Source organism: Rhinopithecus roxellana, chromosome 5 (assembly GCF_007565055.1).
Source record: "Rhinopithecus roxellana isolate Shanxi Qingling chromosome 5, ASM756505v1, whole genome shotgun sequence".
NCBI lineage: Eukaryota > Metazoa > Chordata > Mammalia > Primates > Cercopithecidae > Rhinopithecus > Rhinopithecus roxellana.
In genome coordinates this window covers 36376598-36392402 of record NC_044553.1, presented here as the reverse complement: position 1 = coordinate 36392402, position 15805 = coordinate 36376598, and the positions used below count along the sequence as shown (strand labels likewise).

The 15805-nt window shown below is 39.3% G+C and overlaps 1 protein-coding gene across 7 annotated transcripts in view; it reads right to left on the bottom strand.

Moving 5' to 3' along the window:
- Positions 1-15805, bottom strand: part of GALK2 (galactokinase 2) — a 224419-nt gene that overhangs the window by 83116 nt on the left and 125498 nt on the right. For all 7 annotated transcript variants that reach the window (XM_010356622.2, XM_010356623.2, XM_030931651.1 and 4 more), the window contains exons 6-7: positions 9529-9627; positions 7883-8035 (exon numbers count right to left, since the gene is read on the bottom strand). In XM_010356622.2, coding sequence (XP_010354924.1) covers positions 7883-8035; positions 9529-9627 — 252 coding nt within the window. The remainder of the gene's footprint in view (positions 1-7882; positions 8036-9528; positions 9628-15805) is intronic.

The following is a 15805-nucleotide window of genomic DNA, read 5'->3' as shown; positions in this document are numbered from 1 at the left end:
TGGGCAACAAGAGCGAAACTCCGTCTCCAAAAACAATAATAATAATAAGTGACTTGTCCAAAGTCACTTAACAAGGCCAGGTGTTGTGGCCTCATTAATCCCAGCTTTGGAAGGCTGAGGTGGACAGATCACTTGAGGTCATGAGTTCAAGGCAAGCCTGACCAACATGGCGAAACCTCGTCTCTACTAAAAATACAAAAATTAGCTGGGCATGGTGGCATGTGCCTGTCATCCCAGCTACTCAAAAGAGGCTGAGGAATGAAAATCGTTTGAACCCAGGAGGCAGAGTTGCAGTGAGTGGAGATGGGGTCACTATGCTCCAGCCTGGGTGATGAAGTGAGACTCTGTCTCAAAAAAACAAAGTAACTCAACTAGTTAATAACAGAGTTGGAAACTGAATCCAGGTCTTATAACTCTTTCTTGCTTCCCCTAGGCCACATTCTCAATGAGGTTATGGATGATGACTATATCATGTTACCCATATGAGTTCAAATCACTGATCAAGTCTTAGAAACGCATTTCAAAACACAAACCTAGATCTGTGCTAGACGTGAACATTCCAGTAATTTAAAAACACTTTGATAAATGGGTTCCTTCCAAACAAAAAAAGAAAAACATCAGAGAACTGCCCCCAAGAGATGACAGTGGGCTCTTTCTAAGAAGTTTTTGATCTCCAAGTTCCCATTCCCATTCTCTCTGGAACCAGTCACATTGTCCCAGGCACTTGATCCAAGAAAACTGGGCCAGTGATGTGTGGGGAGAAAGTCTGCAAGAGATGGCTGCAGCCCACAAGATTCAGTTTTCAAAGGCAGCCTCCCGATGTGCTTTTCTGCAGATTGAGGCACTAACATACAGTTCACATTCACTCCAGCAATATCCCACTTTACTGTGACATGAGTTGTCCAGTGAGCCCTCAGCTGAGAATCCACACAACCAATTTGGTGTGTATTTCAATTAAGGATGAAATCTACCATATGCCCCCAATGACAGCTGCACAGTCCATGAGCTATTGAATTATACTACATTGAGGGAGTCAAACAGAAAAGCCTCTTAAGCTCTTTGAAATTTGGCTTGGAAAACAGAAAGATGACTTGCAGATGAAGGAAATGGGTGGATAAGATCAACGTTGCTCAAAGACAGAGCTTCATGAAGGCACTTGTGGCCCAGGTGACTGACCTCCTTCACATTGGTGAAGCAGGGCTATGAGTCAGGGCTATGGGTTATTTTGCCACAACTTTCTCACTCAGTAGTAGGGTGGGGAAATAAGAGAAGGCAGTTCTTTGTCCACATTCACCATTTTCTTTTCACCATGGCAAACATTAAGTATTCATATCAGATACCACTTCTGAGAGGTTCCTGAGCTCTGTTCCATGATCTGTGGACAAGAAAGCAGGCAACAAGTGCTTTGTCCACAGTCATGGAAAGAGGCACTGATAAATAGTGCTAAAACTCTGTTTTAGGTTGGTTTCTCTCAGATGCAGACCCTGTGACAAAAATTTGAGGGTAAGAATTTGAGGGGAAGGTGATCCTAAGAAACATTAATAGAGGAATGGAAAGTGAGACAGGAAGAGAAGTCAATATGAGGTATACTGATGTTGGCAGGTGAGTGTGGGCCTGCTGAGCTTCAAATCACAGGTCTTCTGGAACCTGTATGTGTTAAGCTCAGTCCTGTCCTACCATGGGCAAGAAAGCCAAAGTATTTACCCAATAACTCCCAGTTATCACTGATTGAGGCGGTTCTCAAGGATATTAACTCCTTAGCACTTTCAGGTTGTCCCAGACACAAACAAAAATACTAAGCCCTCTGCTCTTGGTCTGAGACTCCCTGGGTCTTCTGGTAAGAGGGTATGGTAGAGAAAGTGTTAAGATATTCATTAAGAACTCTCATCATCTCCTACTTTTTGGTCAACTTCTAGTCCATCCTACCTTCTCAAAACCTATCAATGGCGGCACTATGCTTTTCACCAACCATTGTGTCTTGAAGCTGCAGCCCTTATTGACTCAAAGCTTTTTCTTCATTTCTTTCATTCATGTGCATCTGCTCCCAATGAGTGTTTACTGAGTGCCTATTACTTTCCAGGCCCCAGGCAGACAGCAGTGAGTAAGGCATACATGGCTCCTGACCACGTGCAGCTCACAGTCCACCAGAAAAGACAGAGGTTAAATTAAAACTACATTTAACATAAAGAACTTAATCTAATTGTGATAAACTGCTATAACAGAAAAATACATGACATGGTAAGGGCACATAAAAGAGTGTTTAACCTAACTGAGGCCAGAAGGCAGTCAAGGAAAACTTCCTCAAAGTAATGAAGTATATGCCAGAAGGAAAACAAAAATCGAATCATAGAGAACCTGTACCCAACCCTTACTAGGTCTAGTCAGAGTTTCTCTCATATCTCTCCCTTTTTATCCCATCCTCACTGATACTCTAGTACCTACTTCTCTTCAACCAAGGCAAAAGCTCCTGCTACCATATTAATATTTCTAAAATACGTATAACAACCACTGCTTTCAAAGCCAAGCCTGGGTAAGCCTGAACATAGCACTGAAGGTCCTGCCACAGTCTGGTTCCACTAAACACATTACCCCTATTCCCCAGTATGTATGTCCTCTGCCATGCAGCTTGGACTCACCATTGCCTGAATACTCCATGATAGAGTCTTGGCAGAGTATGCACTATTGAATCAACTGGCTGAGTGAAATTGGCTACGTTCTTGAGTATTTAATTTTTCTCTGCTCAAATTCAAGGAAATGCCAAAACCATGAGAATCTTATGCCAACTTCTCCTCACATTCTATCACCAGACAAAGAATAAGTTTCATACTGACTACTAAGTGACAGGAACTAAAAACTTGTGACTGATGGACCCTGACCAGACAGGCCTTGTAAAGAATCACTGTAAATTTTCCTTGAAGTGTCAGAGGATCATATGAAACTCTCTCCTTCACTGCTTCTCATGTTGTCACAAGGAGCTCAGGGTATGCAAAAAGCAACAGTATAATTTCTCTTCCCTACTTGACTTCCCATAATACTTACTGTGCACATCACACATTTTATTATTCAATATGACTAAGGGATACTGTATAAGGAAAGCACTTCTGGAAACATTTAAGCCCCAAATATGTGTAAACGATGAAAAATTTTGTACCTACTAAAGATCCCTGGCTACTTTATCATAAAAATGTGCTTTATTAAAATATCATTTATACAAGTAGTAATTATAAATCTCTATTGAGTTTGCTTTGAAAAAAGTTTAATTTTAGTCAAATGCTCTACAAGGCTCTGACTTTTTATGAATTTGCATCAATTAGCTTTTGAAAGCTGGTAGACAGAGAGAAAGAGACAGAGATAGAGACAGAGAAGCAAGGTGAGACAGAAGTTGAGAACAGAAGAAATTGCTAGCATTAAGGCAAAACAAAGAAAAATGGTCTTTATTGGTTTAGTGTACTTCTCTGTGTTAACTTGATAAAAAAAAAAAAAAGAAAGAAAGAAAAGTACTCTTTTTCCAAAAAAGATCTGAGAAAAATAGGAAGAAAGGAAAAATAAATGTTATTCATTACAACTTTGCCATGTGGAGCCCTAGCTGATCAGTCTCATTTTCAAAACTATCTTGACCTGGCCATTCTTCAACTGACACTTCATTATTATTGCTGGAAAACAGAAAGCTTGCTCAGACTGAGATAAGCTTTTTTAAAAAATATTTTTACATGAGAGTTTATTTCTTTATTTAATGAGACCATCTTCAAACAAAAATTATATTCATTCACATGTTGCCAAAAATGGAAGAATAGAACCATATTGCAAAGAAAATATGCTTAGAATTCCAGTCTATATTCCTAAGCAAAAGCATATTCCTAATATCAATATCTCTGAGTAAAGTGCACATTAGCAGTTTTATCTTCATTTCCCTTTTGTATGAAACCTGGGATTTTAGTGATTTGCAGCAACATGATTTAGAAACATTTTCCATCTTGATAAAGTCTTTCATTTTTCTTTCTTCCACATTGTAAAAGAGAAAAATTCATAGTATTTAAAACAATGTGTTTATCTACGTCAATTGGGAGGAGTGTGTAGCAAAAAGCCAAATTCAGATGCCAATTTTGCTGACCAAAGTACCTCTAAAATGCATATGGGGTTATGCAGTTAAACTGAGAAAACATCCTCAAGAACAGGAGGTTCTGCAGTGGATTAAGATCTTCAGCTACTACTGCTTCCAAAGGAGATGCCCTTTTTCTAGTTAACTCTCAAAAAACATTCCCCCATCCCAATAACTTTTACAACAGAGACTCAGCACCACAATTTCATCCATCATTTTCTTCTTGTATCTTTGGGAGAGTAGTCACAACATGAACTGATTTTACATGTCTAATACTTATTTCAGCTCACCTATGGATCTGGTAGAGGATATCTAATTTCGTGATAAAACTTTGAAAACAATGTTGTGTATGTTTGAGGTCTCCTTAGGAAGGCAACACTTACTCATCAACCTCAAGATGAAAGGTCAACAAGACTAAGCCCTCAAACAAATAAGACACTAATTTCTTCCATCTTCTGAAAAAGGAAGTGTGTCGTAAAAGAAAAAGAAGTTCATTGAACCTTTGATATTAAAAAGTTTACAGCACTGTTTCTCTACACATATGCGCTGATCAAATACTATGAAGAGTTCAACATTAAAGCACTTCTATTACATTATTTTTAGACATTATCTTAATAAGTAAATTTAAAAAATAAAACATTTAAATCATAATTTTTCAAAAAATGTATACCCTCCAAATATTCCAGAAACAAAAAGCTTTATTTTCCTGGCTCAGTATATCTCTAATTTCCTGAATTTCCCAACCTCAGAGGATAGAAGTAAGAGGAGAAGTGCTAAGTCAGTAACAAGGGAAAACTACACTTTACACACCTCCACAGGATCTAGTCCAGTGCTGAGCATATAATAGGTACTTGTAAAAAACTGCGAAATTGTGCAAAATAAAGTACAGAGCAGGTGATGCAGGGAGTAGTCATTCATCTGTTCAACAAATGTTTATCCTGCGTCTCTTCAGCTTAAGCACCACATCAAGCATTAGGGATATAAGAGTTAACAAGACAAATACCACCTCAGCTCTCAGGTAAAACTGAATCTGAAAGAAGAGACAGACATTGAATAAATGATTGTGATAAGTGCCATAACTGAAAAATAAAGTGCTTCGAAATATAAAGGGGGCTCTAACTTAGTCCAGGATTAAGCAAGTCAGGGAAGGCTTCCTTGAGGGACATTTAGACTAAGACTTCAAAGAGGGCTGAAGGAAGAATGTCCTGGGCAGGTGCAAAGTCTCTGAAATAAGAGTGAGTCTCATGGCTGGAGTGTAAGGAAAGCAGGTGATGCTAAGAGATGAAGAGGATGAGGTGCACAGGTCTCAGATATGGTGGCTCTCCAGGTGGTGATATGGACTTTTTACTTTACTCCAACGAAATAGGAAGCTTTTGAAAGGTGTGAAGCAGGGGAATTTAAATTGCTCAGATTTAAATTTCTAAACTGTCATGCTGTTATTTAAAGAATGATTGGGAAAGAGATGAGCATGAATTTAAGGAACAGTGAGAAGGCTAATGTGATAGTCAATAACTGATGATGAGACCCATGGAAAAATATACGGTATGGGAAAGATTGAGTTCAATTTCAACATGCTCAGTTTGAGAGGTCTATGATTCATTCAAGTAAAGATGGTCAATAAGGCATTGGATATAGAGGTTTGGAGCTCAGCCAAGAAAGCCTTAGTTGAAGATGTTTATTAGGAAGTCATCATCATAGAGATGGAAGTTGAAGCTGAGGGCATGAGACCAACAGAAGAAAGACCACTAGAAAGAAGAAGACCAAGGCCAAGGCCTTGAAGAACACCAAATTTAAACATCTGTGGGAGGAGGAGTGAATTCCTGCCATCTCTTCATCCCTGCCCAGGGCGGGTCAGTGGGGGGAATGGCTAAAACCCAAAAGAAATAGCAACAAAAATATAAGGGGGAAAAAATGGAAGTGAAGTATACTGGAAACCAAAGGAAGAGAATGTTTCAAAAGGGAAAGACTGGTTAACTCTGTTGAAAGGTAAGAAATAACAATGAGAAATAAGATGAAGACTGAAAAGGGTCCACTGGATTTACCAATGAAAAAATCTTTGGTGGCCTAAGAAAGAGCAAATTCAATATTATGGAGAAGGCAGAAGTGAGATTTTAGTAAATTAAGGAATAAGAGGGAGGTAGAGGAGTAAAGATAACACATATAAAGCAATTTTTGAGAAGTTTAGCTGTGAAGAGAATGAAAAAGTAGAAATAGAAATAGTAGATGGAGAGAATTGTGAGGCTTAGGGTAGACTTTTCTAACACAAAATACTAGAATAGGTAGAGTCTGATAGAAAGGATTTAGTAGAGAAATAGAGGTGAGCAACAGGTTAAAGACGGAGTGAGTTCCCTGCAGCCACACACGGAAGGGCTGGCTTTGACAGGAGATGCAGATATAGAGAGACATGCAGATATGATGGCAGGAAGCCAAAGTCTATGTGACCACATCTATTTCCAACATGAAATATGGGAGAAGATCACTTTTGGAAGTTAGGCTGAATCAAGTAATGGGTGTTTGAGAGAAGTAAAGAAGTTCTGAAATTGGCCGGGCGCGGTGGCTCAAGCCTGTAATCCCAGCACTTTGGGAGGCCGAGACGGGCGGATCACGAGGTCAGGAGATCGAGACCATCCTGGCTAACATGGTGAAACCCCGTCTCTACTAAAAATACAAAAAACTAGCCGGGCGAGGTGGCGGGCGCCTGTAGTCCCAGCTACTCGGGAGGCTGAGGCAGGAGAATGGCGTAAACCCGGGAGGCGGAGCTTGCAGTGAGCTGAGATCTGGCCACTGCACTCCAGTCCGGGCGACAGAGCGAGACTCCGCCTCAAAAAAAAAAAAAAAAAAAAAAAAAAAGAAGTTCTGAAATTATTACTACTGAGAAAATAGATTTCAGGCTGTATTTAGGACCTGGTAAAGGTTGGTAAGTCTTAGGTGATATCTATCAGTATCCATCAGGAGATCAAAGCAAGAGTGGAAGAAAACACAGTGGAGCTCCTGACCCAGAATCCACTTCCTAGCCTCCAGCCTCAGTCCTCTCTCCAACTTTCTAGTCATATTATGAGCTATTCTGGATTATTTATAACATTCAATTCCTGTGTCACTTTTTGGATCACTGGATTACTTACTATGTGATCACATATTAACCATTTCCTGTTTCATAATCCCTCAACTTGAACTCAACTCTACTGTCCACTCTCTCTAGTCCCATGTCCTATGCCCCTTTGTATATCTTCATGCTGCTAGAACTATAATAGCTACCCAATGAAAACTACCTAAATAGATTTAAGGTTTAACTGTGGGGGTTTTCTAAAGAGAGACTTCCAAGACTCCCTGCTGGTTTGTGTTAAATCTTCTTCCTGGGTACTGGGTGTGGGGGGACTGCACCAATCCTGTATTTTTGGAGTGACGAATGATAACCCAATACAAAAACTGCATCTTAGAGGACCAGAAGGGGTGAGGCTGCCATCACTTTTGTTGAGGAAACAAGACCAGCTGTGGTCATTCCTATCAATTGTCTTTCTCCACCCATAGACCTAACCCATAACTCTGCTTCACATATATAAGCTGCCCTTTTCTTCCCAGTGCCACCCTAGAAGACTCAACTGGTTCATCTGTCTTCTGAGTTAGAAATCAGATTTCTCTGTACCCAAAGACCTTCAGTTGGAATGTTGCTGCAGTCAGAATGTTGACCGAAAATTTGGGGAAAGAGATAAAGTAATAGAGAACAATGAAAATAAAGACAAGAAAAACCTTACTTCAAGTTTCGCTAGCTTGCCAAGTTCATACCTTTGCAGCCAGCCGACACTCCATCACCCTGATATTGAAATGAGAAGTTGCTGCCTTATTCATCTCCACACAACTGTTGGCAATCACAAACACTGCTCCACTTGGGAGTTTTACATCAGTTGCCCTCAGAGGACTAAATTCTATCAACTTGGCCTGTTAGAAGAAAAATGAAAGGAGAAATATAATTTATTAGAATGCAGAAAATGTTCAAGTGTTTATGTATTTATTTATCTTAACAAAGCATTTTCTCAAAAATGCATTCATTCATTCAAATATTACTTATTGACCTCCAGGTGCTGTACTAGGCACTGGAAATACAACAGTGAACAAGAAAGACACTGTCACTCCTCTCATAGAGCCTATAGTCAAGTGGGAAAGACAGTCTAGTAGACAGACAAATACATTTCCAAGTTGTGTTACAATGGTAGCAAAGCACAGATGCTATATGGACACATAGCTGAAGCATCCGATCAGATATAGCCTAGTGTAGGCTCCACCCAGTTGAAAAAGAGAAATCTAAACTGAGTCCTAAAAGATGAGCAAAAGTAGGGCAGACAGAGGGTTTCTTTCCTCAAAAAGCATGTCAAGAAGAGGGAAGAACTTAGGCAAGTCCTGGAGCAAAAAACAACATGGGATGTTAATGGAGCTACGGGCATGGAAATTTGGTTTGGGGCTTACAGTTTGAGGGGTGAGAAGTGGTAAGAGGTTAGGATAGAGGGGTAAAGCAGGGGTCAGATGGTCAAGTGTTTTGTAAGCCCAAAGAACTTGGACTGTGTTCAGATTTTATAGCTAACTTACATTAATATCAGGACTCTGGCCCTCATGTCTGCCTGTTGAGTCTCATCCAAAACACCCAAAGTATTTTCTTAGTATTAAAACAAATTTCCTCATGCCTCATGTCTTTGGCTTAGGGGAATCAATAACAAATATTCTTAATAAGAAGGAATCCAGGTGTTCTTGGAAAATAGCCAAGCCTGTAGGAATCTGATGAAAAACTAAGAAAATGTTTTAAAGAAATGTTTGCTCTATTTTGGAAATGAGCAGCTTATGGGCAACAACTCAAACCTCTGCTCTGCCTAAAGGAATTGATAGCCAAGGGGAAGTGGGATCCAGCTAAGGAATTCATTCCTGGCTTACTGTCAACATTCTTTTTCCCACCACTGAAGCCCCAAAAATGTTGACAAAGAAAAATGATACCAAAGGGTAAATTATAAAAAGAGGGACTATGAATATATGTGGTAAGAGAACTATGATTTGGGTTTAAAACCAACATGAGATTATAAAAATGCCATGAGATGAAGTGATTTAGGACAGGAGCGGGAAATGAGGTTCTAATAAATAGGGAATTGAAAAAGCTTATCTTAACAATGAAGAAAAATAGAAGAAGGGAAAAAGCTAGACACATGAGAAAAAGAGACCTGAGGTATCATTCTGGAAGTGTAAAAGAAAGGCAATCAACATGAAATAGAGTAGGTTAACTGGTGGCAGCCTTGAGTTACAAGCAGCTGGGAAATAATATCCTACAATAGAGCCTAATATAGGAGGCTGTCCATAACCAAGCATCCTGAGGCTCTCAGGGCCTTCCTCTCCATGTAAATTTTCCCACTAGGAATTTCCAAATGGTTCCTATTTGGAATGCTACCTACAGTTCCTTCTTCTGCAAGAAATGATATAGATTGGTCCATGCCTCCTCCTTCAGTACCAATGTAACGCTCACTCTTGGCACAGATTTCTGCAAGTTCCACCTGGAAAGGTAAAAACTGATTTGTACTGTGAGTAGTCATAACTCATTTCTCATTCATTTCTTACTACAGGCATGACAAATAGGTTTGAATTTCAGTGCCAACTCTGATCAACTAATAGTAGCCTGCCTGGAGCACTGCATTAAAAAGGGCTCCAGACTATAGGAAAACATACCAAAATCAATTAACAATGTCTGCTATGGGTATGAAATAAGATATTGACTGTGCACGCTACGTTGTTGTCATCCCTAAAAGTCGCCACAGAGCAAGCAGTTTCTACCATCTTTCTATTTACTCTATCCTTCCCTAGACTGATATCACTGAAAATCTCATACAGGCAATCATTCATTTTTGCCTCAGCTTCCTTTGTCTCCCAACAGTGAACTATTCCACAGCCTACCCATAACCAAAGTGGGGACACTAAACTGTATTTTCCTGCCCAAAATTAATGAAGTCTCTCTGGCATTTCCATTAAATGTAAGAATCAGAACTGGTGTCATCTCATCAGACTCATCTTCCTCCAACCAAGATGAAGAGACCCAATAGATGCACACAGTTCTAATCCAAACTGAAAATCTTGAAATATGTTTAATAATCTTTCACGGTTTCCTATTGATTAAGAAATAAATCTAAACCCCTCAACCAGGCATTTCGAAGGCTTCCAAAATCTGGAACATTATGCACATGAAATTGTATCATTTACCATTCTTATCCAGTTAGATTTGTCTCTTTGACCATTTCACACATGTTATGCAACTTGGTATTACTTCCTGTCTTCTCTCCTGTATAAATTGTACTTTTGTTCAATATCCAGTTTATTGGCTAGGTACTATAGATAAATCCCTGGGCTGACCACTCAAATCTTTCTTCATGGCCGGGCACTGTGGCTTACACCTGTAATCCCAGCACTTTGGGAGGCCAAGGTTGGTGGATCACGAGGTCAAGAGATCAAGACCATCCTGGCCAACATGGTGAAACTCTGTCTCTATGAAAAATATAAAAATTAGGTGGGTGTGGTGGTGCACACCTATAGTCCCAGCTACTCAGGAGGCTGAAGCAGGAGAATCGCTTGAACCTGGGCGGCGGAGGTTGCAGTGAGCTGAGATTGCACCACTGCACTCCAACCTGGTGACAGAGTGAGACCCCTTCTAAAAAAACAAAACAATCTTTCTTCATTATGGAGTCTTCTTCAAATATTATTCCCATCATGGTGTCCCCTTTTTCTAAACTCCTAAAGCATTTATAGTTAGTATCATCTAATACACTACTATTCATTCATTCATCTATTCAGTTTTTCTTTCTTGTAAGACTTTACTCAGGCCCTTATTTCTGTTTTACTATATGATGTTTCTAGAATAATTATTCTGAAACACTGATATAATCATCTCTTGCCTGCTTGGTTGTCAACACCTTAATGCTCATAGTCCTCAGCATGGTACACAAGGTCTCTAATGACTTAACCCTAGTGCACTTCTCCAGCCTGCTCTCCCACCACTCCTCCTGTAAACCCTAAGTTCCAGCCATGAGGGATACTAAACAAATGCTGTTCTTTACCACCCCAGGCTCTTTCACATCCCATTGTCTTTATGATATGATTTTCTATTCTCTTCACTCAATACCTCCCTACCCAGCATTCCCAACTAGTCAACAATTCAAGCAGCACCTTGCTGTGGAACCTGCACCACCACCCAAATGCACACATACCACATAACCCCTCCTCAGCACTCCCTGTTAATAACTCTATTATCATGTATTGACTACGCTTTAAGTGTGGATCTACCTGTCTTTTTATCTACATGTCTGTGAGAGTCCATGCAGGATCTAGATCAGAGCCCACTTAATATGAGCTGAATCACAGTGTTATTATTGTTCCTTGTTTCACGTTTCTATCACATCTGTTTGTTGTGAGAGATGAATAAAGTACGGTGTTTCTTTTGTGTCCCTTACTTCACATAATGCCAAACACATAGTAAATATTAATAAACACCTGCTGCTTTCAATTTCTGAGAATAGTTGCCCAAACACCATCTGACAGATTCTGCAAGTGTCACATTCCTTGTTGGTCATGTGGATTCACTAACATTACCTTTGACTTGTGACTTGAGGTAAACTTAGGATTTTGATGCAATAGGCATTGTTCACGGCCTGCTGACACACAGAGCCAGTGTCCATAATATGTACATTAAAAATAAATTAGGAACCAAAAGATCAAAACACTTGGATTTAAAATGTAGAGAAACAACATACCCAGATGAAGCAGTACATTCATCATTACGTAAGAGATGATGGAACCTGGGTGCCCATCTAACTGTGACCCTGGGCCAGTGTCAAAAGTCCCCTCCCCTCAACAGCAATAACAGCCACATTTACTGAGTGACAGTATGTGGTAAGTATACTCAGTACCTTGCAATATTTCTTTTGTAAGCATTATCTCCTTCAAACCTCCAAACAATGTTCTGCTTATCCCCATTATAGAGTTGAAAAAAATGGAGTTTAGAGATATATAACCAGAAGTGGAAGAGCCAGGATTTGAACCTCATCTGTCTGACTCCAAAGCCGTATTCGTTTCTCACTGGACTTCAACTACTCCCTGCAAAATGGAGATGATGCAATCTATTTTTCACTCCCTCAAAGGGATATGAAAAGACAAATGAGATTCACCAAAATTTAAGTATCTTCCCTCTTAAGAGGAAAAAAACAGAACATTGAGAAGTTTGACAAGTTTATGCTTAGTAATTATTTTTTCCATTTATTCATATTCTATTAACAATGCTAATGGTTTTAGTAGTTAAGGTTTATTGAGCACTTATGTGCTAGGTAGTGTTCTAATTGCTTTGCCTGAATTATTTATTTCTCACACAACCCTATTGATATGGTTTGGCTGTGCCCCCACCCAAAAGTTCATCTTGAATTGTAATCCCCATAATCCCCACGTGTCAAGGGCAGGACCAGGTGGAGGTAATTGGATCACAGGGTTGGTTTCCCCCATGCTGTTCTCATGAGAGTGAGTGAGTCTCAGGAGATCTGATGATTTTATAAGTGTCTGGCATTTCCCCTGCTTGCACTCACTCCGCCCTGCTGCCCTGTGAAGAAAGCACCTGCTTCTCTTTTGCCTTCTGCCATGATCATAAATTTCCTGAGGCCGCCCCAGCAATGTGGAACTGTCAGTCAATTGTATCTCTTTCCTTTATAAATTACTCAGTCAAGTATTTCTTCATAGCAGTGTGATAATGGACTGATACAGCTATAAACTAGGTCTCTGCGGTTTACAGATTAGGAAACTGAGTGGGTTTATTAGTTGAGACTAGGCTAGTAATTATTAAAGATATGATTCAAACTCAAATTATCTGACTTCAGCACCCATAATCTTAACCACCACCATATATTACCTCCTATCTGTAATAAGGAGAAAAATACCCACCTCCCTAGCCATAGTATTATTGTAATGATCCAAGAAACTAAAGTTTAAAACTTCAAATAAAAGCACCTCATAGTGCTCTAAAGTACTACACAGTTGTTGTTATCTTTACGTGATGAATAAGGAATCATCTGATTTACACAAGAAAGCAGCTAAGTCCCAAGCCAAAAGTAAAGACAAATTATAATTACTACAGAATATAAGACCATTTTTTAAGTGTTCAGGGAGATAGAATTTAAAGAATCTGAATGCCCCTAAAACATTCTGCTCTCTATCCCTTCCTTCAAAATCCTAATGACTGAGAATCATTATGGAAGACAATTTGACTGCATGGGAAACTTTTCCCAAGTGTGTAATCAATAGGCTTGTATCTATTCAGACTTCTGCCCTCTGGACAGTTAGGAGAAACCTGACATTATTTACAGATCTTTTAAAGCTACTGAAGATAGTTAATGAAGCTACTTTAGTCCTTTGTGTGGTTCTCTTGAAGCAGCCTGGGAAGGAAACAAAAGGCCTGTGGGCTTCCTAAATGAAACAGTTTGTCCATCTGCACACCACCGGAACTCCAGGTAAGGGGAGAAATGAAATAACAGGGTTCAATTTAATAGAGAATCTAATTAAATCTAACTGATTAGAACTGAGAAGGGCTAAATATTTATGAATGTTATGCTTCGCTAAACCTGGATATCCACAAAAATAACAATAATAAGGATACAAAAAGACTCAAGATATTAATACAGTGACCTGTTTTTGTTTAGCAGTTTTACTAATGGGACTGTTAAAAGTTGAATTACACTGGAAGGAATGTTTCTCTGAGTTAGGTAACCATGCCTAAGGGAAGCCTAACTATTCAGAACACAAGGCTCTAACCAAGACAACATTACACTGTTATAGTCGGCTGCCATAAGTGTAAGTCAAGAGAAAGGAAAGAAATAAACAGACCCATTCATTCATTCAACAATCATTTAAATAGTGACCTAACAGATAAGTGAATAAGCCAGTGTCTGCCCTCAAGGAGCACACAATATTGATAGTGTCTTTAGGTGAACAAGTCTTCCAAAAGAAAATGTAAATCTAGAGTGCCAGACAGCTTCTGGTTGCCTCTCCAGATCTGTCCACTTGTGTTCATCCTGCTATCCCAGAAGGCTGCCCAGGATGAACTACAGTCATGTGCTGCACAAAAACATTTTGGAGTGGTCTCCTAAGAGTAAAATGGAGCTGAACAATTCCTATCACCTAGTGACACCATAGCTCAGAGCAGTTGTAACATCACATTACATCTGTGGTGATGTTGACGTAAACAAACCTACTGCACTGCCAGTCATATAAAAGTGTAGTACATATGATTATGCACAGTACATAACACTTGATAATGGTAATAAATGGCTATGCTACTGATGCACATATTTATTATACTTTTTATCATTATGATAGAGCATACTCCTACTTATTAAAAAAAAAAGTTAACTGTAAAACAGTCTCAAGACAGGTTTTTGGGAGGTATGCCAGAAGAAGGCACTGTTATCACAGGAGATGACAGCTCCACGCATGTTATTGCCCCTGAAGACCTTCCAGTAGGAAAGATGTGGAGGTGGAATACAGTGATATTGATGATCCTGACTCTGTTTTAGTTTTTAACAAAAAAATTAAAAGTTTAAAAAGTTAAAAAAATTAAAATTTTTAAAAATAGAAAAGAGTTCATAGAATAAGGATATAAAGAAACATTTTGTACAGTTATACAATGTGTTTATGTTTTAAGCTAAGTGTTATTACAAGAGTCAAAACTTTTTTTTTTAAGTTTATAAAGTAAGAAAGTTACAGCAAGCTAAGGTTAGTTTATTACTGAAGGAAAACATTTTTGTATAAATTTAGTGTAGCCTACGTGTACAGTGTTGGTAAAGTCTACAGTAGTGTACAGTCATGTCCTGGGCCTTCACATTCACTCACCACTCACAGACTCACCCAGAGCAACTGCCAGTCCTGCAAGCTCCATTCATGATAAATGCCCAATATAACTGTACCATTTTTTCTTTTAAACCATATTTTTACCTTTTTTATGTTTAGATACACAAATATTTACCATTTTGTTACAACTGCCTATAGTATTCAGTACAGTAATATGCTTCACTAGTTCTATAGCCTAGAAGCAATAAGCTGTACCATATAGACTAGGTGTGTAGTAGGCTACACCATCTAGGTTTGTGTTAGTACACTCTGTGATGTTGACACAATGACTAAATCACCTAACAGTGCATTTCTCAGTCCATAACTCCATTGTTAAGCAACGCATAATTGTGCATCAACAGGCTCCAGTGCTCTCTGCTTCCCATTAGGTTCTTCTAACAGAGGACTCTGGCAGGAAGTGGGGAAGGGAGGGCGAGTGAAGTCAGGTCTCAAGTGTACCTTCAGGCCCAAGGGCAGTAACAGCACAGCTACAACTAGTCCTGGGTGTCCCCTAAACCCACATCTTTGTAAACAGTCCCAGTGAAATAAACTGTCCTTTCGTATTGAGTGTGCCATCTGTTTTCTGTTACAGCCCTGACTGTTTCATCTACACAAGGTAAAAACATTAATGGCTCCCCTGACTTTACCTCAAATATTTTCTCTATTTTCTCTCCCTATAATCCTTCTCCACCCTAACTTTCAAAATTTCTGAGTTCTTACCTGGGGCTATTTTCAAATTCTTCCCCAAGCTGGCAAACATATTAGGTAGAGCCCAGCCAGGACAGAGAAATTCTCCATGAAATGGCACTAAGATAACTC